Genomic DNA, 25,223 nt, shown 5'->3' on the forward strand with positions numbered 1-25,223 from the left:
ATAACGAAAGAAACTGCATGCGATATGCTGATAACATTACCGACATCGCAGACTTCGTCCCCCTCCTCCCTCCTCCCACCTTCTTCATTGTCCCGGCCCTTGCGGGGTAGTAAATTTCGTGACTGCGGCGCGCTGGTTGAAGTGAGTTTGAGACCCCTGAACTATGTGACAGAATTTTTTGTTTCTCCATGGGCTACAAAATTAATGATCTTTGTTAATTGATTATCAGCATTGAGGCATTATCTATTCTTGTCGCGTTAAAACTGTCACGTTGAACATAAAACTCATGCTTCCTCGATGTCGCATTAATATAACTTAATTTGACAGCACTCACCCCTGAGAGCTGTGGTACCTCGCAGAGTTTGCAGCGGGCTCTGGCGCCGTTGTGGTAGCGACCGCCTCGGCCGATGTGGCACCGTCCTCGTCGCCAGCTCCGCCCTGAGCGCCTCCGTCCCTCCGCGGCGGAGAGGGCCTGTAGATGACGAACGGCCTCCTCACCGTGCTCACTGCAAAATACGTTACGAAGACGTGCAAATGAGTGAGACGATACAGCCCTGTCAAAGAACGCACGCTGCACATCACCACAACCTCCGAGGTCGGGGCCCCGCGTGCAAGAGTTACTGTACAGTCGCGCTCAATATGACTTGCAACACGGAAGCGCGTGGCCTCACAAGTTCAAAGACTGTGCATGGCTTCCACGCCCTTATTTCCACAACTAAACGCTATTCTCTCACTCGGGGATGATTCCAAATAAGAAAATATAATTTAGTTGTTGAAATGAAAACAAGTTGAAGCCATGCGCAATCTTTGAACTCATCAGGCCACGCGCTCCCGTGTTGCAAGTCATATTGAGCGCTACTGTACATGGCTCCTTTAGGAGCCTTATACAGCGCTAGTGTAGCCAGAATTTTTTTCGGGGGGGGGGGGGGAGGCGACTACATTTTATGTATGTTCGTGCGTACGTTTGTATACGTGCATGTATATACACATGAAAAATAAAAAAATTGCATGTGTATACATACACCTGCAAATGTGTATATTATACATACACCGCCAGGAGGGAGGGGGATTTGAAACCCCTCCAAACTCCCGCCCACCCTGGCTACGCACCGCAATTATAGAACGAGGAATGCCATATAGGGCCCATTTACTGTATATGGCTCTTGGTACTGCATATGGCTACTGTATATAAGTTACTGTATGTGGCCCCTAAAGAAGTCATATACAATAAACTTAATTAGCATGCAGGGTGCCATACATGGCTCCTTTGCTGTATATAAGTTACTGTTGCTGTCCATGGGTCATTTACTGTTGCTGTATATGGCTCCTTTGGTAGAGTTACTGTATATGGCTCCCAAAGGAGCCATATGCAGTAACTCTACCGCGTGCGTATCGCAAGCGCTGCGTTATCTCAGAGGTCATGTGAATATTACTGCCTGTGATAGCAACACCAGAGGTGGCAGCCAACTCCCAGGACGTCTAATACCAACAGTCCATTGCAGCCGCCACTCTCTCTCGCGGACGAGGTAAGCTAGTGCTAATTCCGTGTCCGAGTTGTGCGGGCTGGACAACTTATACATAGACGAGGCGTCAGGTTTCTGCACTTCATGAAGTTCAGGAAGTGTACAATTCACATATCTAAATTAGTCCGTTAGTGATGCCAAGATGAGCTAGCTGCCAGCTTTTTTAAGCATAAGGGGTCACTAAGCTTTAAAAAAAAGTGATGTTTGGGCTCATTTAGTACTGTGTAAACTATTTTTGATTAAATGGTTGAAGTTTCATATTTCTAGAATAAGCGCTGATACCAATGATACAGGACCATGTGACATCGCGCACAGATCTTAAATAGAGTCTTTTTTGTATTTTTTTCTGTGTTGTGTTTCTATGCCTTTCATTGTTGCTCAGCATTTTCATTTATGTAGAAACACACACAGCCTGCCTTTCGGTTTAAACTCAGCATCGTCAAAACAGCTGCGATACTACCCTTTACTCCGAAGGTCGTTTGATCAATGTTTCGAGAACAAATAGCAGATTGTCTCTTGTATTCTGCGACCCACCGTCCGTCAGGAGAACAAGGCTTCGTTGTGGAGTCTAATCCTTTCCGAGAACCTTCACTTCCTGGCACGCGTTTCCTCGGAAAAATAAGCCATGGTCAGCATTCTGCGCTTTCCGTCTAGCCAACAGTGCACTACACGTATATTTTCCCTTTTTTGTGTGTGTTTCTCAGAAATCACGGATGCAACGAACGGGTTTTGTTTAGTTCCTTATAATGGAGACGAAGTCAATGCTTGACTGACTGGTCCGATAACATACGCCGCTGTACTTCTATGCATGTTGTTTTTTTTTCTTTCTTTTAATATGTTATAGGCAAGGCGGACAGTCTCGCTCTGCGGATATAAGCCGTTCATATTTCGCCGGAAATCCCGTCGTTTCCATGCATATGAGGAGTGGCCTTGCGCTGTTGCGAAGCTTGGCTTTTACTCGAGGATATCGATGTTCGTTTTTTTCAGAGAGCGAGAGATAGAGAGACAGAGAGTTGAAAGGGATAATAAATGGAAGGCGGAAGTTAATCATGATCACAGGCGTGTGAACGGGAGGGGCCCTGTCCCAGCAGAATACCACCCAGTCATCTTAGTGTTGAAAAAATCATAGATACAAAAACGCACTATTGTAGGCTTCCTACCCACTGCAAACGAGGTAATTCTTGCCTGTCTCCCTATAACATTTCAAACTTAGAATAATACGGTGGCGTAGCCACTCAATACGCTTTTCTATTTCGGCGCAGGATGGCCATAATTTCATCAACTCCTTCAAAGGATTAAAAAGAATATGGTTGTGAATTGTCTTTCAACATTTACTTCGATTTTTATGCTGCCTTTCGATTTTCGAGCCTCGCGCGAACCAAACATTTCTTCGTTACAGCCGACTTGGGAGCGCCTCTCGTGTTTTCGGTTTCGTTATAAAAAAGATGAAATGGCACTGAAACAAAGCGTGGCCAAACAAAATTTGTATTTAGTTCGCTATAACCGATAATTCGCTATGTCGGTGTTCGTTATAACGAGGTTCAACTATTGGTAGTGATCCGCGCCCATAGCAACACCTGTAGGGACAGGAAGTCTCAGGGGGAAGTTATACCGATGTCTCCCAGTGTCACTTTCTTGCCAGGGATGACGCCACAACCTGCGTAACATGCTTGCTCCTTTACAGTAACTGTAGCCGTTTTTTTCTTCCTTGGCGTGAACAGATGCCGCCAGGATCTTTGCGGACGACGAAGGAAATACGCACTCGACGGACAAACTGATGCCGTGATCGTATCTCGCATCCGTCGAAACTTGACCACTCAGTCAGAGAGAACAGAGAGAAGATGCCGAACGAATACGCGTGCAAGTGGACTGAAGAGGAAGGATTCATAACGATGGAGTCGGAAAGAGAATAGAAGGAGCATTGCCATGGTTCTCTCGATCTACGGCAGGCGTAGAGATACGACTGACTAATTGTCGGATTGAAATAGTGAACGTGTAACCGAAAGGTGGGCTAGTGAACTGACCAGTGAATGCCTGGCTCAGGGGCGTAGCCAGAAATTTCTTTCGGGGGTGGTTCAACCATATTTTATGTATGTCCGTGCGTGCGTTTGTATGTGCGCGTGTATATATACACAAGCAAAACTGAAAAATTTCGGGGGGGGGGGGGTTGAACCCCCCAATCCCCCCTGGCTACGCCCCTGGCCTGGCTGTCTAATTGAATGGAAGGATGCAAGAACCTTTGAACAAGGAATGCTGTTGGAGTCAACGTTTCGAAAATGGACTTGTCTTCGTAAAGTCAGCAACTAACTTAATAAAAGAAGAAGCTATCGCATTGTTCAATGAATCACCGACTGATTGATCGACCAGCTCATTGAGCGTGTGACTGAATGATCCAATAACTGCCTGACAGTCTCAACGGCTACAGTAGTCGCAAATTTTCACCATGATCCGATCACGAAGTAACCTTAAAACTGATGTTCGGTTACAGTGGCAAACAATGTTCACAAAGGCCAGTTTCAGTTCCCTTACCCGAGATAGGTGAGCTCGTACTTCTACTAAACACACTCTCACATTCGTGAACATTCGAATTCTTGTTGCCAAGATCCTACACCTAATGCTCCCAAACGACAGCCCGAGGAAGAGAGAGAGAGAGAGAGAGAGAGAGAGAAAAAGCTGCTCTTTTGTCAACGTCCATATTTTAATTCACCCTCCCTCTATTTTTCCTCCATTCCTCGTTCAACTCTAAAACAGATGTGTACTACAACGCTTACGTTCGAAATACTATCTAAGAAATAGAACAAAGTTGCAAGGCACAAACGTACTTGTATACGAGCGAGAAAGAAAGCTACGGCGGAAGCGATCAACACATAATACGAATTTCCTGTTACCACGACCTTTCTTGCGCGCGCATAAGCTATGAGCCCGCAGAACATATTCACGCGCAGCTTCCGTGTAGCCTTCCCGCCTCCGCGCTTGTCTCCAGCTCACTGCTACATAGCTGACGGGGTCGCAGGTGGTCTGGGCCAATCTCGCCAACTCCTCGCTCTTGACAAGGAACACGAGAGACTCGGAGGACCTACGCGGTGTGTCTACTGGCAGACGGAGTGAATGGTCGCTTTAAGTACGACTTCGGGGACAACGTGTGTTGACATGGAAGTAGTCTTTATTACCAGTAGCTGCCGTAGCGACAACGAGCACGCGGGTAACACCGAGGAGCTTGGAATAGGCAGGAAAGAAGCACATCGCATTGAGGGAGCGCTCATCGTCAGTGCCTCTGATAGATAGATAGATAGATATCTATCTATCTATCTATCTATCTATCTATCTATCTATCTATCTATCTATCTATCTATCTATCTATCTATCTATCTATCTATCTATCTATCTATCTATCTATCTATCTATCTATCTATCTATCTATCTATCTATCTATCTATCTATCTATCTATCTATCTATCTATCTATCTATCTATCTATCTATCTATCTATCTATCTATCTATCTATCTATCTATCTATCTATCTATCTATCTATCTATGGTCATTCGGGAATTCACACGACATGCACAAGATTGAGAGCACAAGCAATCCTAATCCTAGCGGAAGCATCGGTTCTGCATAGCAAATAATCCGAGCACAACAGCCGCTGAAACAATGGCCACGGTTTCGCACACGAAACGCTACAGTCATGGCTACAGCTATCGAGTTGCGAAGCAGCACCTTCATTCGATTGCGAACGCTTCTATTTTCCGCAGTTTTTCTTATTTTATACCCAAGGATTCCTCGTCTGAAATCGCGCCTGCGTCTTTCTGTCAGTTCACATGCTTCAGCTATATTTTTTTTTATGACGACGATGATGATATATGGTGCTTTATGGCACAAGGGCCAGTAATGGCCAAAAAGCGCCAGGACATGATACGGTGCATGATCGATGATAGTGTAAGGTAGCTGTAGGAAGGCCTTAAGATGCTGCGCACTAAATTCAGCTATATTTTTAGACTGACTCTTATATTGGTGTTTCTTTTGCTCCGTAAGATAAACTGAACTCGCCAGTTCATTCGTCTGCCCAATTCTAGGCCTAAACAGGATTACCTTACTGTCAGCATGGTGACACTTTACACCTTTCTCACTTTTCAAATGAGGCGTAGTCTAAAATAGAAAACAAGAGAAAAATAATGAAGAAGGTAAAAAGGGTACCTTATATCAACGAGAAGGGTGCACGAAACCTTATAGAACGTGGCACGCTCATCTGCGAGCTTTGCAAACACTCATTTTTATCCGACTGCTTTTTTCACCGACGACAGTGGACACCGAAAGACCTCGACATTCGATCGCCTATGCGCCGGCCATGGTGCGGCGCAACGAAAAGCGTCGAAGCGTCGTTCACATGACCGTCTCACTATCGAACTCGCGCCATAGCCAACGAAGGGCGCCGTCACGTGAATAGGAAACAACAAACGAATCGATTCAAGCCAATGATGCCTGGAGAGGCCGCACTTCGCATCATGTGGCGGTAGCCTTTTATATTATTATCTGTTTTTTTTTTTAGCTGACGCCAGTCAGTCTGAACCAGGCACGCAGACGACACGCGACTGCGTCCCTAGGATTTATGTTGCGGCGCACGTGCGGCAGCTGCACTGGCGCCGTCTGGTGGGCGAGTGGAAAATCAGGCAGATAAGCTAGCGTCGGTGTGCCGAGGGATTGAACCACGTTGGAAGAGGATCTGTTGATTAGCTTTCGTTTCAAGGACACCCAGGGAAGACTGACAGGCTTCGCTTGGAGTTCTCATCGCTCGCGCTATTGCAAATCAGCGAATCAATCATGTTGCTTTAAAAAATACAGAGGGAAATGAACTTTTATGTGTAGCAGGCGAAAACTCCTGGTTCTAGGAGGGCAGCGCCTCTTCCGCCCAAGAAGCCGTAAACTCGAGCCATTTCCGAAGTCCGGTCAATCAGAGTATAGGTGGAACTACCGTTGCCAAAAAGCTTTGCTTTTTGACAAATATGAAAAAGATCGAAATGTGGGCCAGCAGTTATCAATCAATAACTGCAAGATTAGTGACTAAGGAAGTGAGCTTTTCAGACAAAACATAATATGGTCTATTTCGTACCGTCTGCGCAATATGAGAGAGAGAGAGAGAGGAAAGAAAGTAGCAGATAAGAATTTCAGAATTACGGGCCATGTTTTTCCTGAAGCATAAAAGACGAAAGGCCCTTAAACCATTTTAAGATAGTTGCCGCCATCTTGTTGTAAACCAGCGGTAATTGCTTCCACACGATCAGCAACGAAGAGTACAGCACTTTCTCGAGTTCATATTGTGCTATTAATCCTCCCGTGAGAGTCGATGCACGCTGTTAAATTACACCCTTTCTCGCTCAATTCCGTTCGCGAGGCTGAGATTACGGCGCTTCGCCCGCTTTTCAAGCGGCACGGCTGGATGACGTGTACCGTGTTTTCTGGGATACATCGCTCATCCCGTAACAGCTGCCTTTTTCTCATTAAATTTCCTGACGATGCACCGACGTGCGTGCTGCCCTCCTGTAATTTCGACGTGCAATAACGTCAGTGAGCGAGTACGCTGACGACGATATATAGTACACCTCTTCCAAACGTTGGCCATTTCTGCGATACAGCGGCTCCCACTGCACACCAAAATTAGTTTAGAAAGAGCGCATGTTTGTTTTATGTCGTCCGCGCGCTTTCGAGCGTAGGCACTAGTTTCGTGCGTCATCGCTTTCATCACGGGTACACCTTTTTCAGAGAGAGAATGGTGTTAGGGAAATTTCTCGTGAGGGAGCATTGAAAGACCAATGGGCCATACCAGAATAAGGCAGACAGATCAGACCAGCCAAGCCAAGAAAGCCAGCCGGAGGAACCTCTCCCCACAATGGCACGCCAGACCAGACCAGACCAAACCAGACCAGCCAAGCCATCCAGCCAGCCAACCATCCGGAGGAGCCTTACCACACCATGGCAGACCAGACCAGACCGGACAAGACCGTACAAGACCAGACCAGCTAAGCCAAGCCATCGAACCAGCCAGCCAGCCAGACAGCTAGCCATGCCGGACGGAGGAATTTTACCACACCATGGCAGACCCCTGAGACTGGACCAGACCAGACCGGACCAAACCAGACCCACCAAGCCAAGCCAAGCCAAGACAAGCCAGCCAACCAAACGCAAGGACGAACCTGACCACACTATGGCAGGGCATACCAGATCAGCTAGCCATACAGCGGGGCTGAAGGACGTATACACATGTACCAGGGCTGGGCAGTATCGCGATACAAGAATATCGCGATAGTATTTCAGAGATACTTTTGAGTATCTGTATTTCTGTATCGAGATACTATGAGGTCTTGGTAGGGCAGACGTTTATTTGGCCCGAAGACCCGGCAGCGAACAGGCACGATCAACCCACACTGATGATGATGATACACGACGAAGATGAGGATGCATAACCAAATGCATCATGATGGTGATAATGTACCCATGAAGAAGATGTGCATAATAAATGCCCACACTAATTCCCCCCACGTGAAAGCGGCCAGCCTGGCCGCTGGAGGTCAAGGAGAGGAGGAACGTCGTATGAAGGGCTTGATGCGGGAGACGTGGACAATCTCGGTAGTACGGTAAACGGCGGTCTGCTGGGGTTACAAGTGGCGTCACGCGATAATTCACAGGTGAAGTCTGTTCCAGAACTGTGTACGGCCCGATAAACCGTGGCTGAAACTTCTCACACAAACCAGGTGTGCGAAGAGGCGTCAAGAGCAGGACCTCGTCACCGGGTCGGAAAGAGACAGCACGATGCGCTGCATCATAAACAATCTTCCTGTCTTGCTGTCTGGCTTCGGTATTCAGGCGAGCACGCTGGCGGCACTGGGCGAGTCGTGAAACGTATTCCTCGGCAGAGGATGGCGACGGATTTACGTTGGAGGTAAAGAAAGAAACGTCCAGAAGGGAAGTAGGGGAACGTCCGTAAACCAGGTAAAACGGTGAATAGCCGGTTGTCCGCTGAATGGCTGTGTTATAGGCCAAAGTGACGAATGGTAAAATCGCGTCCCAGTTTTTGTGGTCTGGTTGAATATAGGCGGAGATCATATCGGCAAGTGTGCGATGAAATCGCTCGGTCAGGCCGTTAGTCTGAGGATGGTAGCTGGAAGCGGTCTTGTGAGTGGTGCCGGAGGATCGGAGAAGTTCGTTCAATAGTTGAGAGAGGAAAGCCTTTCCACGGTCACTGATCAGAACACGCGGAGCGCCATGGCGGAGTATAATGGCTTGGAGAACGAAATCGGCAACTTCAGAAGCAGAACCAGTAGCCACAGAAGATGTCTCAGCGTAGCGGGTCAAATGGTCCACAGCTGTCACGATCCATCGTTTGCCGGCGGAAGTGACTGGAAGGGGGCCGAAAAGATCGACACCTACAACTTCAAATGGTGTCGCGGGACACGGAAGAGGCTGCAGTTTACCGGCAGGACCAGATGTTGGGAGTTTTCGACTCTGACAGATAGTGCAGGACCCGACGTACCTGGCTACGCTAGTAGTAATGCCAGGCCAATAAAAACGACTTCTAAGGCGGTCGTAGGTTTTATGAAAACCGAGATGTCCTGCAGTGGGATCATCGTGGAAGGCTGTGAGGACGTGAGAGCGGAGAGAGCGAGGTAGAACGGCCACCCAGCGCTGACCGTCAGGATGGTAAATTCGGCGGTACAGCACGGAGTTGTCGAGCTTAAATTGCGAGAGTTGGCGACGTAGCCGCGCGTTAAGTGGACAGGAAGTTCCAGAGAGATGGCCCATGATCCGTCGACAGTACGGGTCAGGTAGCTGGCGAGAGGCAAATTCTTGGTCGTTGTCCGCAGGCAGGTGGTCTATAGAGGCCAGAGAGGGGACCGATGTAAAAGTGGGCTCGTAGTGTTTGGTATGCGAGGCGGTTGCGGAAGCGCCGAGCGGGGCCGTAGGTAGCGGGCAGCGAGAAAGAGCGTCGGCGTCTTGATGTTTTTTGCCACACTTGTAGATGATATCGAACTCATACTCCTGAAGACGCAGAATCCAGCGACCGAGGCGTCCCGATAAGTTCTTGAGTGTGGAAAGCCAACATAACGCGTGGTGGTCAGTAACAATAGTAAAATGACGGCCGTGCAGATAGGGACGAAACTTCTGCACCGACCAGATGACGGCCAGACATTCCTGCTCGGTGATCGTGTAGTTCCTCTCGGCTGGAGAGAGTACGCGGCTGGCGTATGCAACGACTCGCTCTCGCGAAGAGTTGTCGCGCTGCAGAAGAACGGCGCCTAAACCGCGGCCGCTAGCGTCTGTGTGCAGGAGAGTCGGAGCAGCCTCGTCAAAATGGGAAAGAACAGGATCGGTCGTGAGGGCATCCTTCAACATGTCAAAAGCCGATTCACATTCCTGAGACCACTCAAATTTGAAAAATGTATTTGTGTCTCAGTAGTGAAATACATTTACGATGTATCGCCTGTATCGCGATACTATGCTGGACACGGGTATTTCGTTACATTGTTTTTTTCTGTCGACAGGAAATGAGTTGAGGCGTGTTTCCAATAAGGGAATGGCGTTTTTTTTTTCTTTTGTGTGCCAAGACAAGCAAAGGCACGCCACCGGTCGCCGACAGATAGGGCGGCGATGGTTTCCGCTCAAGCAAAGAATGGTCCATGTGGTAAAGCGCGCGAGGCCGCAGACGGCAGAATCGCGGGGGCAGTGTTGTCGGCCTCTGCCGACGAAAGGCGCTGTCTCTCGAGGTTAGTGCAGCACGCCTAATTTTTTTCGGGTGGCAAGCTATCACTTCACGACCCCCCGCGCGGATACCGCCTTGGAACAGGCTTTGCAATGCTTCGCGTGCATTCAGTTCTCAAAGCGGCGGCACTTCCAAATACAGTTCCCGTAGTCGCGGCGGAAGGGACTAGAAGATGGCTAGCTTTGACGTGCTTTCAGCCACCTCTCCAATGTCAGGGTGCGTTCCTATTACATGCGTGAAACGGTCTTTTGTGGTAGCAGGCTCCCCCACCGCCGGAGCCGACTTCGCCTGTTGCGGCTTTCTGAAATGGGTGCTGGTAGCGTCGGTGGTGGTGACAGCTTCATTGAAGCCGACAGGGTCAGACGGCTTAGGATTCCGAATATGGGGACAGTCTTCGGATTCTGAACAGTCAGAACAACCCAAGTGAGGGCGGAAGCATTTCGGTATCTAGATGACCCGAGAAGAGATATCGCCACGCTGCAGGGCAATACGGCTAAGAAGGCGATATTTATTCACTATAACGCGAATTTGTGCTCGCATTCAGCGGTAGACAGACTTTTTTTCTTTCGCGAGTCTTGCCCTGAGGCCAAACCGACGCTGTCTAGAAGGCAGCCTATTGGAGATGCTCACACAGCAACCTTCTCAGCAAAGCAGATCTTATGTGCAAAGTAAATGCATACTTTTTCTCAATTCACTTGTGTTCATTAGTGATTTGAGTGATTTGCTTAAAGTGTGCTATTTCTAGCATAGCTTAGTTTGTTCGCCAAGTATGTCGATTTCGGTGTCCAATCCTTGTTACTGTTGCTGTGAAATAGTGTACTTTTATTGCAATTGATACTTGTAATTATGTCAGTATTGCTAATTATCTACTTTGTCCACCCCCTCCCCTGCAATGTCTTAATGGCGCTGAGGGTACTGTAATAAATAAATAAATGAACTGAACGTTTCGATGCGCTGTAACTTTAATTACAACATTATGCTGCACTAATAAGTGTCTTTGCGTAGTATGAGCATCCTTCAAATAAAAAAAAAGTATTCCACTATCTGTATCGCTGTAGCTGTATTCCGGAATACTTTTTTCGTCTTATTGCAAAAGTATCTCCGAAATATCCCCTTACGTTAAAAGCAAATGTATCTCAGTATCTGTATTTTAGGCTTCCAGTTCATGTATTTCGATATCTGTATTCCGGAATACTTTTCTGAGTATCTCTGCCCAGCCCTGACATGTACTCACGGACAGTACATGCTGCAAGACTGAAGCAGCGAACGTACGTAAGGAAGGCTAACGTACGCGGAAGTACATCAGATCACTTCGTACGAATGGAGAATAGTGCAAATCGGTGCCCTGCCGCACCACGGAGTTGCGGTTACTGAAGCGAGTCTCAAACGAGCGTCCTGCCACACAATGCGCCCAGCACTTTGTCTACATGTGGCGGCGGTGCGGCGCATTTCAAAGCGCAATGTTTCCACTTGCCGACTCGGTCGCAGCGTGCGCGCGCGCGCCTGCATCCAACAAACTCATTCGTTGAACCGCGAAAACAGGCCGCAGCGTGGGCCTCTTGTCGGGCAACAAGCGACGCGTGTGTTGAAATGATTGCTCCGTCGCGATCGCTGGTGCGTGCGGTCGCGCCAGGCATTAAGAGCGCTACATTGATCGACAGCAGCCCGTCACTGCTGGTGATCTGCTTTTCTTTCTTTCTTTCTTTTGCTGTCCCAATGTTGCGAGTGAGCAGCAAAGTAGACCACGAGATTGCATGGTTTACGGCACACCGGCACAATCATCGAATACAGACAACCACTTAACTAAAGAGCTCGCTGCGTAGTCTCATTTAGTGTGACGTAATCGCTGACGCACAGTGCTTAAAGTCTAGCTCTATCGAAAGGAGAGGGGGGATGCTCTAGTTAAGAGAGGTGGAAACGTAAATAGAGTGAGAAAAAGCGGTTGATAGATTGTTTTCAACACATCGTTTTACATACGATTTCACGTAAGACACGGGAGCCGCCATTTTGGGCTGTTAGACGAATGTTTTCTTTATTTTTGTATATCGCGACATGAATTGATTAGGTCATGAAACGCCGAATGCACCAACCTGGCCATATTCATGCGCATACGTCAACCGTAGCATTGTTCGTTTAGTCGTTCAAGATACAAACGGGCAAGCTTAACAGCTCAACATGGCGGCACCGAAACCCATCCGCAAAATAGTCTATAGAAACCGGCGAAATAATGCTGAACATTTCGTTATGCTCCGTCTCAGGCTTTAGAAAACATGGTAATGATTCTTGCTAAAAATCGTGATAGAATTTTCGAAACCGCCGCGAAGGAACGTTCCGACCAGTATTGATAAGGAGAACAAAAAGGTGTTGCCCGATCGAATTCATGTAATCTCTAGTTTATAGCTAGGGGGGTCCCAGATTTCTTGTCTATACTAGTGGAGGGTCGGAGACCCCCCCCCCTTTCCCGATATTTCCTCTGACATTAAGCACTGCTGACGCAACGGGGCCTCACTCCAGATGTCTTTTCGGCGGACGTCATAAGAAATTGAAGGAAGGAAATATATCTGCATCAAGAACTCATCGGTTCGTTTAGAAAACAGTACACGCTTGTGTACTATCAATCAGCGGATATTGGATGAAAAATGACAGCGCCACAGCGGACGCGGTTTTTCTGACATAACGGGCATGTGTATAGAGCGAACATTAAGGACTTAATGGAGCACGAAGATACCACACACACACGCACGCCCACACGAAGGTCAGGGGTGCAGTATGTATGTCACTGTATCCACGACATATTGCATCCTCGAGGAAATATTAGCCATATCGCAATTATATTACACAATGTCCACCTGTAACAAATATTGAATATATGACATTGCATGATGTCATTACGCATATGACGTCACGTAAATATTGACATTACGTAACCGCGCGTACTGACTTCGAAATTTGTGCCAAAAGCTACATGTACTGATTTAACTGCCGTCATTCTATCCACAGAAAACAATCGTATGGACGGGCACGATCATTTATTTATTTTCCTTTTGTTTTTACGTATGTACAATGTGAATGATAGATAGATACAATGATATACAAAGGGAATGACAGATATGTACAATGTGAATGGTAGACAGGCAGACATGAAGCGATGGTCATAAGGGATTGCACGAAAAAAGGAACATATTTGTATAGCAGACAACGCTTTGTCCTCTGCCGCGTTTCACGGGAAAACGCTGTCAGCTCGGTTCTCGTGGGAGCTGGCGTATGAATGATTGAAATGCCTACACCGCATCTTGATGCCTCTCAACAGAGCTGGACCAGATTTTTTTCTTAGATGACTTTTTTTTTTTTTGCCAGTCGCTGTTTGTTCTTGTATCTTCCAGCACACCGTGTCATCCGTGTATGTGCCTGAAGACGAAGTACTCTTGACTGAAAATCTATCTATCTATCTATCTATCTATCTATCTATCTATCTATCTATCTATCTATCTATCTATCTATCTATCTATCTATCTATCTATCTATCTATCTATCTATCTATCTATCTATCTATCTATCTATCTATCTATCTATCTATCTATCTATCTATCTATCTATCTATCTATCTATCTATCTATCTATCTATCTATCTATCTATCTATCTATCTATCTATCTATCTATCTATCTATCTTTTCAAGCTGGCTTGAGAACGCAGGTTGCTTTCGTGCTCACATTGCTATGGAAGAAGCAAAAAGAATAAAAAAAAAGAATGAGAAAGTAACATTTTAAAGTTCTGGGCTGAACGTTTTCTTTCCCTTTATTTTCCATGCTTATGCTTGAACGTGAAAAACCGCTATGCAAAGAAACAAAAATATTTGAAACTTTTTGAATGGAGAATGTCACTTTTGTCGGACGGCTGCGCGAACCATCGGCGAACTTTGAACCACGCGTCTCGATGCAGTGGATCATAAACAAGACATAAATCTTAAACGTTTACATATATCTGACACGTCTGGGATATTGAACGTCTGATTGTGGCTTGAGAACTCAAAGCGTCTTCGATGTTTGAAGCACATAATTTTATTTGCGCATCCATAAAGTTACATTTGAATCCAAGATGGAGTCTCACACAGGTTTAGTGTTTAATATGCACATAAATGGCAGCTGGAGAGAAGGTGTAAGGAGAGGAGAAGTTAAGTTCGATGTAAGTATTGCAATGCACTGATGTTTCCCCTACAAGAAAAGTCTTATTTACATACCCCGACATTTACGCAATATAAAGCACAAAGGCACATTTCGTTTCGTTGCTTTCGCTATTTCTACTGTCCTTACATAATTGATTACAAGGACAATTCCATTTGACGCTGCATCCTTTATGCATTACCTTTTTTTTAGGGGTGTGCGAATATCAAATTTTTCGAATACGAATCGAATACGAATATCTACCTTCGAATATCGAATCGAATATCGAATAGCAAAGGGAAAATGCCTCCACAGTAACAATATTTCATTTAACATGTAGCTATTAAAAAAAAAAAACACATTACAGCCTGACTGGCAACAAAACTACACTGCTATCCCAGAACACAATGTCCAGGCTAGCACAGTGCACATCACAACGCAAGCAAATATCACGGCACAATGAATAATGACTGGATGTTATCATGAAGAAATAGGAGTTGCTCCACGGGATCAGGCAGCAGTCGATCCCTTCTATCAGAGACAACCCCCCCCCCCCCCCCCGCCACTGAAAAGGCACGCTCGCTTGGAAAAGAAGTGGCTGGTATAGGGAGGTACATGGGGCAAAGCTTTGGCAGACTGAGGTATCTGAAGGTGCCTACAGTCCGCCACCAGTCACATGGGTCACTGCCTTTCTTTTCAGAAGTGGTCCCGCATAGCGAACTAGTGGTAGTGCGGCACGTTACGGACGCATAATATTGAAAATGTACGGTTACATGATCGCCAACAGAGCTGCACGTCGCAGATGCACCAGCAATAAATCATACGCATTGGGGCGCTCGTCGCAGGCAGATATCGTGCCTCCGTGTACTCACGATGTTTATCGCTCCTCTCGCAACGTTTTATTGCGATAGCAATTATATGGACAGTCTCGGCTGGAAAATGTCCGTCCCCGTCGCCGTCATTCACCGTATATGTATAAGTATGTATATATATAGAAAGGCCACAAAGAAAAGTAATTAAGAAATTCTTTCCGACGCGCGGAATCGAACGGGCGACCTCTCGCTTTGCAGCCCGGCGCGTTAGACGTTAGGCCACGACAGCACCGTCTCTCAGCCTACTAACGGCGAGCTATTTATATATACCATGTAATTCAACATGCTTTCTTAGTGGCCACATAGATGGCGCGACGTGCGCGCGTATTGCGCGCTTTAAAGATCGTCGCCCTGCCCCTGCGAACGCCGTTGCTGTTCGCTCTACAGGGCGCCGTCGCTTTCGTGCGCTTATCTCAAGGAAAGAAGGGGCGGCCGGTGAGGGGCTTCGCTTCGCTCGCTGCAACGGCCGCGTTTGCGAAAGGAGCGCGCTGTTCGAACAGAAATAAGTAACAACTGTGACAATTAGTTCGCGCTCGTCTTGTGTGTACCTGTTCGTTTGTATCGTGCCTCCTGCTTTATGTTTGAGCAGTGCGCTTCAAGTGTCGAGCTGTGACGCATTAGTTCGCGCTCGTCCTGTGTGCGTTCTTTTCGTGCGTCCTTTGGGCTCGACCGACGAGCTGGCAATTTCGAGCTGCTTTCCGTTCTTCGCGTTACATTACAATTTATTGCTATCGCAATCGTTGCTTCGCCGTTGCGGCGAAACTGTGACTTTTTTTAGCTATACGAACGCAGCAGAAATGTGGAAGACGAGTTATTTTATGCATGATAATCGAATTGAATATTCGAATTTTTCGAATATTCGGAGTTATCGATTATTCGAAAGGTTTCGAATACACGATTTTCGAATCGAATACGAATATTTCGAATGTAATATTCGACGAATATTCGAAACTTTCGAATATTCGCACACCCCTACTTTTTTTGCTTCTTTTTCGTTCGCGGCTTTTCGCAAAGCGTGGCAGCCAGCGTTGCTCACGCGCAGTCTTGCATAATACGCATTGTTCACCCGGTGGCTGTTATCAGATATCTGCGACGTCTGGTGGTAGGTCTAGGCGCAAGCGGCGTTTATATGGCGATGGTTGTCCCGTGTGAAAATGCGTTTCCGTCGGTGACTTCAAAGAGAAATATCAAAAGCTTGTTCGAGAGCTTGCGCGTTGCATCTCTCTCCCCCCCTCCCCTCCCCTTTTCTTCCACAGATGTATGCGAAATGAAGGACACCAAAAGACACTTGAAAGGCAGAAGTTATCGTCCAGCAGATGGAGGTTCGGAAATATATGCATCTGTTGAGAAATTATTCGTATGTGATGCGCTGTAGGAATTGTTAAGGGCAATCCTCTTGATGTAGTTGGTTGTGTAAATAATAAGTGTGCTGAGTTTTTTTTTATTGCAAACAAAATAAACATTTAGGCAGCATGTAAATGTGAGAAATACGCCTACCTCCCCCCACCCCCCCACCCCTTGTCTTAAAGGCGTGTGACTCTAGCGTTTAACCCACGATAACATACAGATTAAAAAAAGTGAGCTCAGGTTACGGCACACGTTACATTGAAATCCGGCGCACCGTGTTCCGGCATATATCCACGTATACAAAGACATACACTAGGAGGCGGTGCTCTCAAGCCTGAGCATTTGCTCACGTATGTGAGCAAGTGCTTGAGAGCTCATACGTGAGCATTTCATACGTGTGCGTCATTTCATACGTGAACATTTGCTCACGTATGAAATGACGCACGCTCAGATATCTGACGTCGAAACACGGGCCACACGTTACGTAATGTTGGAATAATGAAGGCAATACGTTACGTAACATTGCACGCGTGCGTAGTACTTCATTCTGTGCATACGTTGCATGAATTGCCACAGTACACGAGAATGTATTAACAATACTCGTTGCTGGGATAGTTGGTTCGTAGCTTTAACAACGGACAAAAGGTCAATTAAAGAAGAGCCAGCCATTTTAAAATTTATTCTTCTTAGGTTCCTACATTATTCGTACACTCACAGAATAGTAAAAAGGGCGTCTTTTTCTCCCACAACAATAATCGTCAACTATCTAGCGTGCCTTTCCTTGCATTATCGCCGCGCTCCCAGGACTTTCTGGTCACGAACGGCATGTGCGCTATCAGCCTGACATAGCATTCTTGGTAGGAAAGTGGCCAGCGCCGAGTTTTCAAGAAAGGAAACGCAAGCAAGCCAGATGACGATTATCGTTGTGGTACAAAAAACGCCCTTTTTACTCTATCTATTCTGCGAGTGTAACAACTACATGACGTCACGGCTGCCATGTTGTGCCACCATATTTGCCGCTTTCACAAAAAGCTCTTCAAGGCAGGCCCGTAGCCCCCCCCCCCCCCCCGAAAGTTTTGATGACTCATGGTGGTTTATCGAAAATAAATGATGAAAATAGGCGTTTTTCTCAAATAGTCAAGGTTTTCAGCAAGTGCTCCTCGCCCCCCCCCCCCCCCCCCGGGAAACATTCCTGGCTACGGGCCTTCAAGGGTAACAGTGTCTAGCTGTTCACCGCGGTGCCTGTAGAACGTTGAGGCGTCCATAGGCGCGCGCAAGGGGGGGGGCAGGGGGGGCGCCCCCCCCTAGTCACCTAACAGGGGGGACGCAAAATCTGCCCCATACATTGCCCCCCGCCCCCCTGTAGTCACCTAAGAGGGGGGGCGCAAAATCTGCCTCGTACATTGAGTCAGTAGGGGGGGCACTGCGATGGACGTTCGCCCCCCCCCCCCCCCCCCACCCTGATGGGGAACCCTGCGCACGCCTATGGTGGCGTTTGTGGTGGCGGCGGTCACCTGCCTTACCGCCTGTTACGTCACAGCCTGCTCGCCTCCCTCGTCTAATACAACTTCCCGCATAATCCGTTCAAACCACCCTTGAAGCGCAAACCGTGTGAAGGGCGAAGCTCTCCAGCCGTAAAAGTTGCGAAAACGTCCTTATATTTCGAATTTCGAAACCGCGACACAGTGCAAGAGGGGCTTGGTTTTGCTCCTAGAGGCGAGAAAACTAAAATAAAACCAATTTTTCCGCCGCTTTATGACTATAACAAGAAAATAATTCTTGTCATGGTCATAGTAATCATTTCGAGAAATTCTTAGTGGGTGCTATGAGCGACCACGAGCTTCATGTTATTGCCACTTGGGTCGTGTCAGTCCTCTCAATTATTTATATTATTAAGTAAAAAGAAGTCTGAGCATAATGGCACATCGAGCAGGTGAATCATGTGTGATTAAGTAAAACATCACTGTTTTCAATTCGCATGCCATTGTTCCATCACTGCGCATGCTCAGTGATTAATGGACTCACCACAATCCACAAGACAGATGAACAGTGCGAACGGTCATAATAATCACACATCACCAGGCAAATGGCATCGCGAACAGTATAGAGAAATCGTTTCCAGGAATCAAACGTACGAGCGCGCAGACGAATCTATAACACCTTCCCGAAGCGACAGCGCGAGCACCTTGCAGCCCATTGTGAAGCGTGTCCGATAAGAAAAACAGTACTGTTTATTATTCTTTTAAAAGAACGTTCTGGCGGGACAATTTCTTATCTCTCAAACGCAAGACGCGAAATTTCACCCTTTTGTCCACACCAAGGACGGAGAAAAGGTCAGACGCGTCTTCCACACCGTAGTTTTTTTTCTATTATTTTTTTAGGTTCAAGCACTGCGAGAATTGGTCCTTCCGCCGAAGCGAGAGCATAACTCAATTTGTTGCGTCGCTAAGAGAAATTTCAAAAGGTTTCGTCCGTCGTATTTTGATCAAAGAAACAGTTTAAAAAAAATCATAATAAGATAAACGACGGAGGCGTTTGTTCAACCCCGAAGGAGATGAGTGTATACGAGGAGAATAATCGCACGTGCAGGGCAATGCGAAGCGCGAATAATATCACGCTGTCTTATATGCAAATTTTCTCGAAATTTGCATATCAACGCGCATTCTTAGCGCAGGTTAACCTGCGAAGTCCCGCGTGAGATGGGCTTGACCTCAGGGAAAGGTGCGGCAATTTCGGAGAAAATTGCGTCTGGATTATTTGTTTCCTTTTGTTTTCTCAGAGCCAGCAACATAATATGTACACTCCTGCAAAAAACTACCCGTGGAGCGTCTTTCAAGCGCCGACGAACGCCTCCAAGAGGCGCATATCGCCGAAGTGCCGAAGTTTTCTCGGAGTACTAGTAAATTGGGATAGTTAGGCAGTAGGCGTGTCTGGTTCTTCAGAACGGCGGAGGAAGAATTGGAACTCGATATTCTTGCGGGCCAGTCTCGTACACCCGAAGAAGGAAATAAAAAAAGCCTCGGGCTTTTTTTTCTTTCTTTTCTGAGTAATATGCCTCGCATAATGTACTAAGCTTTAAGTCGACGAGGTTTAGTGGGTGATTCAGTAGACTAGTAGGGCTCATTACCTAATGCGGCTGCGAAATACGTTTGCATATCATTGGTGCCGACTTCTCTCCGGGCTTGCGAAGTTTCCTCGAAGGCCTAAATCTTATAGGAACAGATTATGCATAAGATCTATCTATCTATCTATCTATCTATCTATCTATCTATCTATCTATCTATCTATCTATCTATCTATCTATCTATCTATCTATCTATCTATCTATCTATCTATCTATCTATCTATCTATCTATCTATCTATCTATCTATCTATCTATCTATCTATCTATCTATCATCTATCTATCTATCTATCTATCTATCTATCTATCTATCTATCTATCTATCTATCTATCTATCTATCTATCTATCTATCTATCTATCTATCTATCTATCTATCTATCTATCTATCTATCTATCTATCTATCTATCTATCTATCTACTGGCCACACACTGGCCAGATTTCGTCATCTAGAATGAGCATTTCTCACATAATTTTGTCGTGCCAACAGCACGATATGGCTTTAACGCTTGTATAGTTGTATACAACGGAGCTAGGATTAATTTCGACCACCTGCGGTTCTTTAACCGGCACCTTAATCGAAGCGAACTGAATGCCATCGCATAGATCACAACGCTAACTTTCCACGCTTAGTCACCGCCCCAATATCTACCTGGTGGCACACGCCGTGCTCACCAATATTTCTCTACAACGTTATTGCTGCCTCTAAGCTAGGGGCCTCAATCACGCTGCCCGCGGACCTTTCGCTAGCGGCCCGGCCCGCACACGACTGTCTTCGTTTCATATATTTCTTTGACCTTCTTAATAAATATCTTCATGAGCGGTCATCCCGCAATGGACAGCTGTCAGCAACAGAAAGGAACTTGGCGGGCAAGGCCGACGGACGGGTTTCTCTTGAAATGTTTTTGTCTCAAGAGGTGATTTCGTAGCGGCACAAGGCCTCCTCCTACGAAATGCCACATTTCCCCTTCCTTCCCGCTTCGAGAGTAAGAGAAGAGATAACACGGCGAGAAGAGGAGAATGGCCGGTATCGATATGTTTCTCAAATCACGAGGCCAAAACTCCTTCAGAAATGACCCATATGTGAGATATGGGAATACCTTTAAAATGGCGACGTTAGGTGACATTTAGATGCGAAGCAGCTTATGCTCGAGGCTGTGTCCGCGCTTCCATCGGCGACCGTCCGCTCGGGAACCATGTGTGCTGGCACGCGCTAGCGCGTTCGGGCCTGTGTAAGGGGCTGGGCAAGACGCTGTGGCCTCTCCCCCTTACACTGTCGGGAACCATGTGTGCTGGCACGCGCTAGCGCGTTCGGGCCTGTGTAAGGGGCTGGGTAAGACGCTGTGGCCTCTCCCCCTTACACTCTCTCAGCAATCATATGGTGTGCTCCACTTGCAAGGACGCGTTAACATCGGGCAAGGTGCCCGCGATGAACGGAACTTTAAGTCGACCCATGCGCTGCTTCGCATCCCCACATGGTTCCCTTTAGTGGGAGATGGTGTAATTTTTTGTTCGAACTCCCACCACGCTCTAATGTTCCGCACTGTTGCGGCCCTTGTGGGACTAAATTTCGTGACTGCGGCCCGCTTTCTTAGCTGAGTTTGAGACCCTTACTCTAAGCGATAAAAGCTAGCGAGAGAGATAGACTGAGAAACTTGTTAATGACAGAATTTTCTCTCTCAGAGTGTCATCCATCCATGTACCAACCTAATTCATGTTGTTGAACGAAGACTGATTCATCAATCTGCTGACACCTTCGAGAGTGGCTTCCAAGAATTGAAGTATTGCCACTCCAAATGAACAGATAAAGAGAGGAGAGAGAAAATGAGGGAGGGAGAGCGTTTAGAAGGCCGGGAAGTTTACGTCGAGAGATAGTGGGGAGAAGAAAAAAAAAAGAGCAGAGCAAATCAACAAAGATGTGCCCAGACATTCGCATTGCAAGCGAGAAAGACAAGCTTTATCGATGCCGTTCCCGTTGCATCGCTGGAAGTGGGATTGACGCAGTAGGCTCGATCTCGACTTCCAGTGTAATGTTTACGAGCTCTCGACTGTCGTCCTCCTCTTGAAGCTTTTGCCGAAGCTGTGAGTAGGGGGTTGGCACAGGTAAGAATATTTGAGGAATGTTGCGATGGAATGGTTATCAGTACAAAACAACATTGCATTTTCTTCGAAGTCACGACCACACCGATAGCGCGGCCACTACAAGTGGTGTCCCTTTATCACTCCGTCCCCGGCTTCAATGCGCCTTCAAGGACATCAATCTGCATATCCACGAGTGACGTGAGAAGAAGGCACGTGTGGTTGCATAAGACAAAAAAAAAAGTCACAGTTTTGCCTCAAGCGCGAATCAATGAATGTGATAGCAACAAATTGGAGTGTTATGCGAAGTAAGGCTAGCAGCTAACCCCTTTAGGTATCGATCTGGCGTAACTCTACGAAACGCCGGCGTTAGGGGAGTACGGCCGCTCCAGCGAACGAAGCGGTTTTCGTGCTGCCTGTCGTCTGTAACGCGAAGTAAGCGGTGGGCACACAGTAGGTAGAGTCGTGAGCAGGCTCAGCGTGATCGCGGGAGCGCGTGCCGCATGGTGCTATCAGCGACGCCCACCTACACCAACACGAAGCTCTGCACCATGCTACGAAACACCATGTTGCAACACGCTTCGCACGACACGCATCTCTGACGTCATCATGACATGACTCGTTATGTCATGAAAAAGAAGGCTGGTCCCCGAGTGCGGTAACTTAATGCACTACCAAGTGTGCAGACAGGCTTTGGCCTTCAAGTGTTAGAGTGCAACATGTTGCCGACATTTATTTTTTATCTTTAGGCTAGTTCAGTATGACATCCGCGTAGGAGACTAACTGCTGATTATCGTCGCAGCACATAGAAGTACAGTGCGGTCCACTGTTAAAGAGAACACTAGAATGAGCACCCTTCGTATTGATGGTTCCCTAACTGCGAGTGGCTGTAGAAACATTCTTCGTGCATGGTAGTAGTCTTTCAAAAGGAGTCAGAACTGTCAAACACGAGCAGTCTTATGCAATTCTAAGCCACTAGGGTTTTGAAAGAGAGAAACATCCGGACATGCACTGCACATAAGTGTTCCCTTTAACAGTGGACCCGTCTGTACATGCAATTAATGCCTAGTTGCTTGTAAGAATAATTATGTTGTGCGGCAACACTATAGCGCTTTAGCATATGGGCTTTGTCCATTACCTGTACCACCACTTCATGACAAGAAACTGCTAATAAAGCCAGTGGCTGTGGATTTAGAAACCTGCTGAACCGTTACGATCACAGTATAGTGGTAGAAGTGCCGGATTTAAGCGTAACGTTTTCATCTCATCACATACCTTTACCTCCTTTACCCTTTCTCAGTTGATAACTGCACATGATCATCACAGTACAGCTATTGCACAGGTAGTTAGCACTGGGTTTGGTTACAAGCAATGTAGTGCCATGGCAGTAACGGTAGAATTAGTTGACATAGCTTTGGCGTTTCAGCGTTGTAGCGCTTCCTTTATCGTCACTGCCAGGTACCAAATCTAAACGAATGTCAGTGTGTCGAGTGCAGTGTTAGACAGCGACTGGCAGGGGCGCAATGGTGAGTAGTTTAGCGCTTGAACGATTCCTCACTGTAATCGGAACATAGAAATCCCAACAGATGAAAGGGGCAATGTCGCTTCTGCCACCGTTAAACTTCAGTAAGAAGTCGTGATATGCCGCATCACACGCTTGAGATGGTCCTGTCCATATGGCCAATTGCGCACTTCATTCGCGGCTATGAGAATAAATGCGGTCGGCCAGGAACTGCCGAGTCATTCCAACTTCACTCCAACTCAAAAGCCTCTTTGAAAGTTTGTTCGAACGAAGGTGAAATAAAGAAAGATGGCTTTTTCCCAGTAATCAGCTCAGATGTGAAACTTCTTTCGTAATCGCTGCGTGACTTACAGATAACACCATTGAGAGTATAGAGATAACTAAGCACTCAGCGAAAAAAAAGAAAAATAAAGAAGGAAAGGAAACGAGAACTTTGTCCTCCTTGCCATCGTGACAGTCGTTCAAGTAAACTACACATCCATCGCCCTATCTCTACAAAAAAAAAAAAACAAGTGGTTGCTGCAGCTTTCCGATGGTGTCATTGCTGGAAAGTGTAAGGAGGTAATCGCTTGTCACAGCAGAGGAGCGATAGTTATTTAATTTCGACTTGCTTTCGCATTGTCACGAACGAAATCGGTGGTGCTGACACGAACGGTGGTGCATGACACGAACGAAATCGGTGGTGCTAAGTCGTTTCCTATGTCGGCTGTTTGCGTCAACGCACAGTATCATTTCCGAAGATGTGTACCCCGCAGTCAGGATTCTGAGCTATGGTATTTTGTTGGCGACCTTAGCGCTGATGGTGCTGAACATGATCGCGGTATTGTGGGCCGTGCTGACGTGTTGTACCCGCTTCATTCAGGAAATGATACCTTTCCGCAGAAATCGAAAACTTTAAAAGCGTTGTTATCGGCAGACGACAGGGAAACGCTCGAACGACTGAGACGACCAAGCAAACAAGTTGTCACAGAGGATTTGTCGATGTCCGATTTATACGCGAAATTTTAACGTCATTTCCGTTGCTCATAAGGAGATTGCCTTCATAAAGAGTATTTTGGGAAGTTTATTTTTTATTTATCCTTTTACTAAACAAGAAACAAACATAAACGACATAGAGAGCAAGCGCAAAAACACGTCTACAGGCTGACCTTGGATGACAGAGTCAGCAGCAAATTAGCCAAAGTGCAGTACTTCAATGACGTAACCTTTGTTGAGGACCTTATTTCTGTTAACCAGCACGTAGTTTAGGATGCTTATTCATAAAGAAAAATAACCGACAAAAAAGAAAGAGGAGAGACGAAGCGAAAACAACGCCGCGGTATCTGTGACGACAAGAGTCAACTTCACGAACGCGACTTGCTTTTTTACGCACGACAGCAGATCACTGTGTTTGCGGCACAAAACGGCAGTGCCGCCTGGGCGATAAGATGCTCAAGCGGGCGTGATTTATTAGCGTTAGAAGAGGGGAGGCCAGCGCAAAAGCACAACGCGAGGCTGGGAGGGATATAGACACTGGCGGCGGCAGAACGGCGACAAAGCCGAAGAAGCGATCGCCGTCGCCGCCGGTCATAGAATCTGCGAAAAACACGGCGCTGCGATTGCCGTCCCTCGGTCTCGCCCCCGTTAATAGACTTGTTTTTCTTCGAGCCGCTGCAGGGGGCCACGCAGATCGGCGGTCAGCGGAATTTGAGCCTTTGCAGCGGGGCAACGCGTTACGGAGTCCGGCTGCTGAGGCGTCCGCAAAATACTTTGCAAGAAAAAGAGAGAAAAAGTGTGTAGAAGTAACCGAGTGTCTATACGAGATCAACATATTCAAATCCCCTGATTACTGCAGGTTTTCCCT

The 25,223-nt window shown here is 46.8% G+C and overlaps 1 protein-coding gene across 1 annotated transcript in view; it reads right to left on the reverse strand.

The window, feature by feature from the left end:
• LOC119401679 (uncharacterized) overlaps positions 1 to 25,223 on the reverse strand; it is a 65,747-nt gene that overhangs the window by 5,362 nt on the left and 35,162 nt on the right. Inside the window, exon 2 of the mRNA XM_037668602.2 lies at positions 335 to 506. Within this exon, the coding sequence (XP_037524530.1) occupies positions 335 to 506 (172 nt within the window). The remainder of the gene's footprint in view (positions 1 to 334; positions 507 to 25,223) is intronic.

The sequence above is a fragment of the Rhipicephalus sanguineus genome, chromosome 8, assembly GCF_013339695.2.
Source record: "Rhipicephalus sanguineus isolate Rsan-2018 chromosome 8, BIME_Rsan_1.4, whole genome shotgun sequence".
Classification (NCBI taxonomy): Eukaryota; Metazoa; Arthropoda; class Arachnida; order Ixodida; family Ixodidae; genus Rhipicephalus; species Rhipicephalus sanguineus.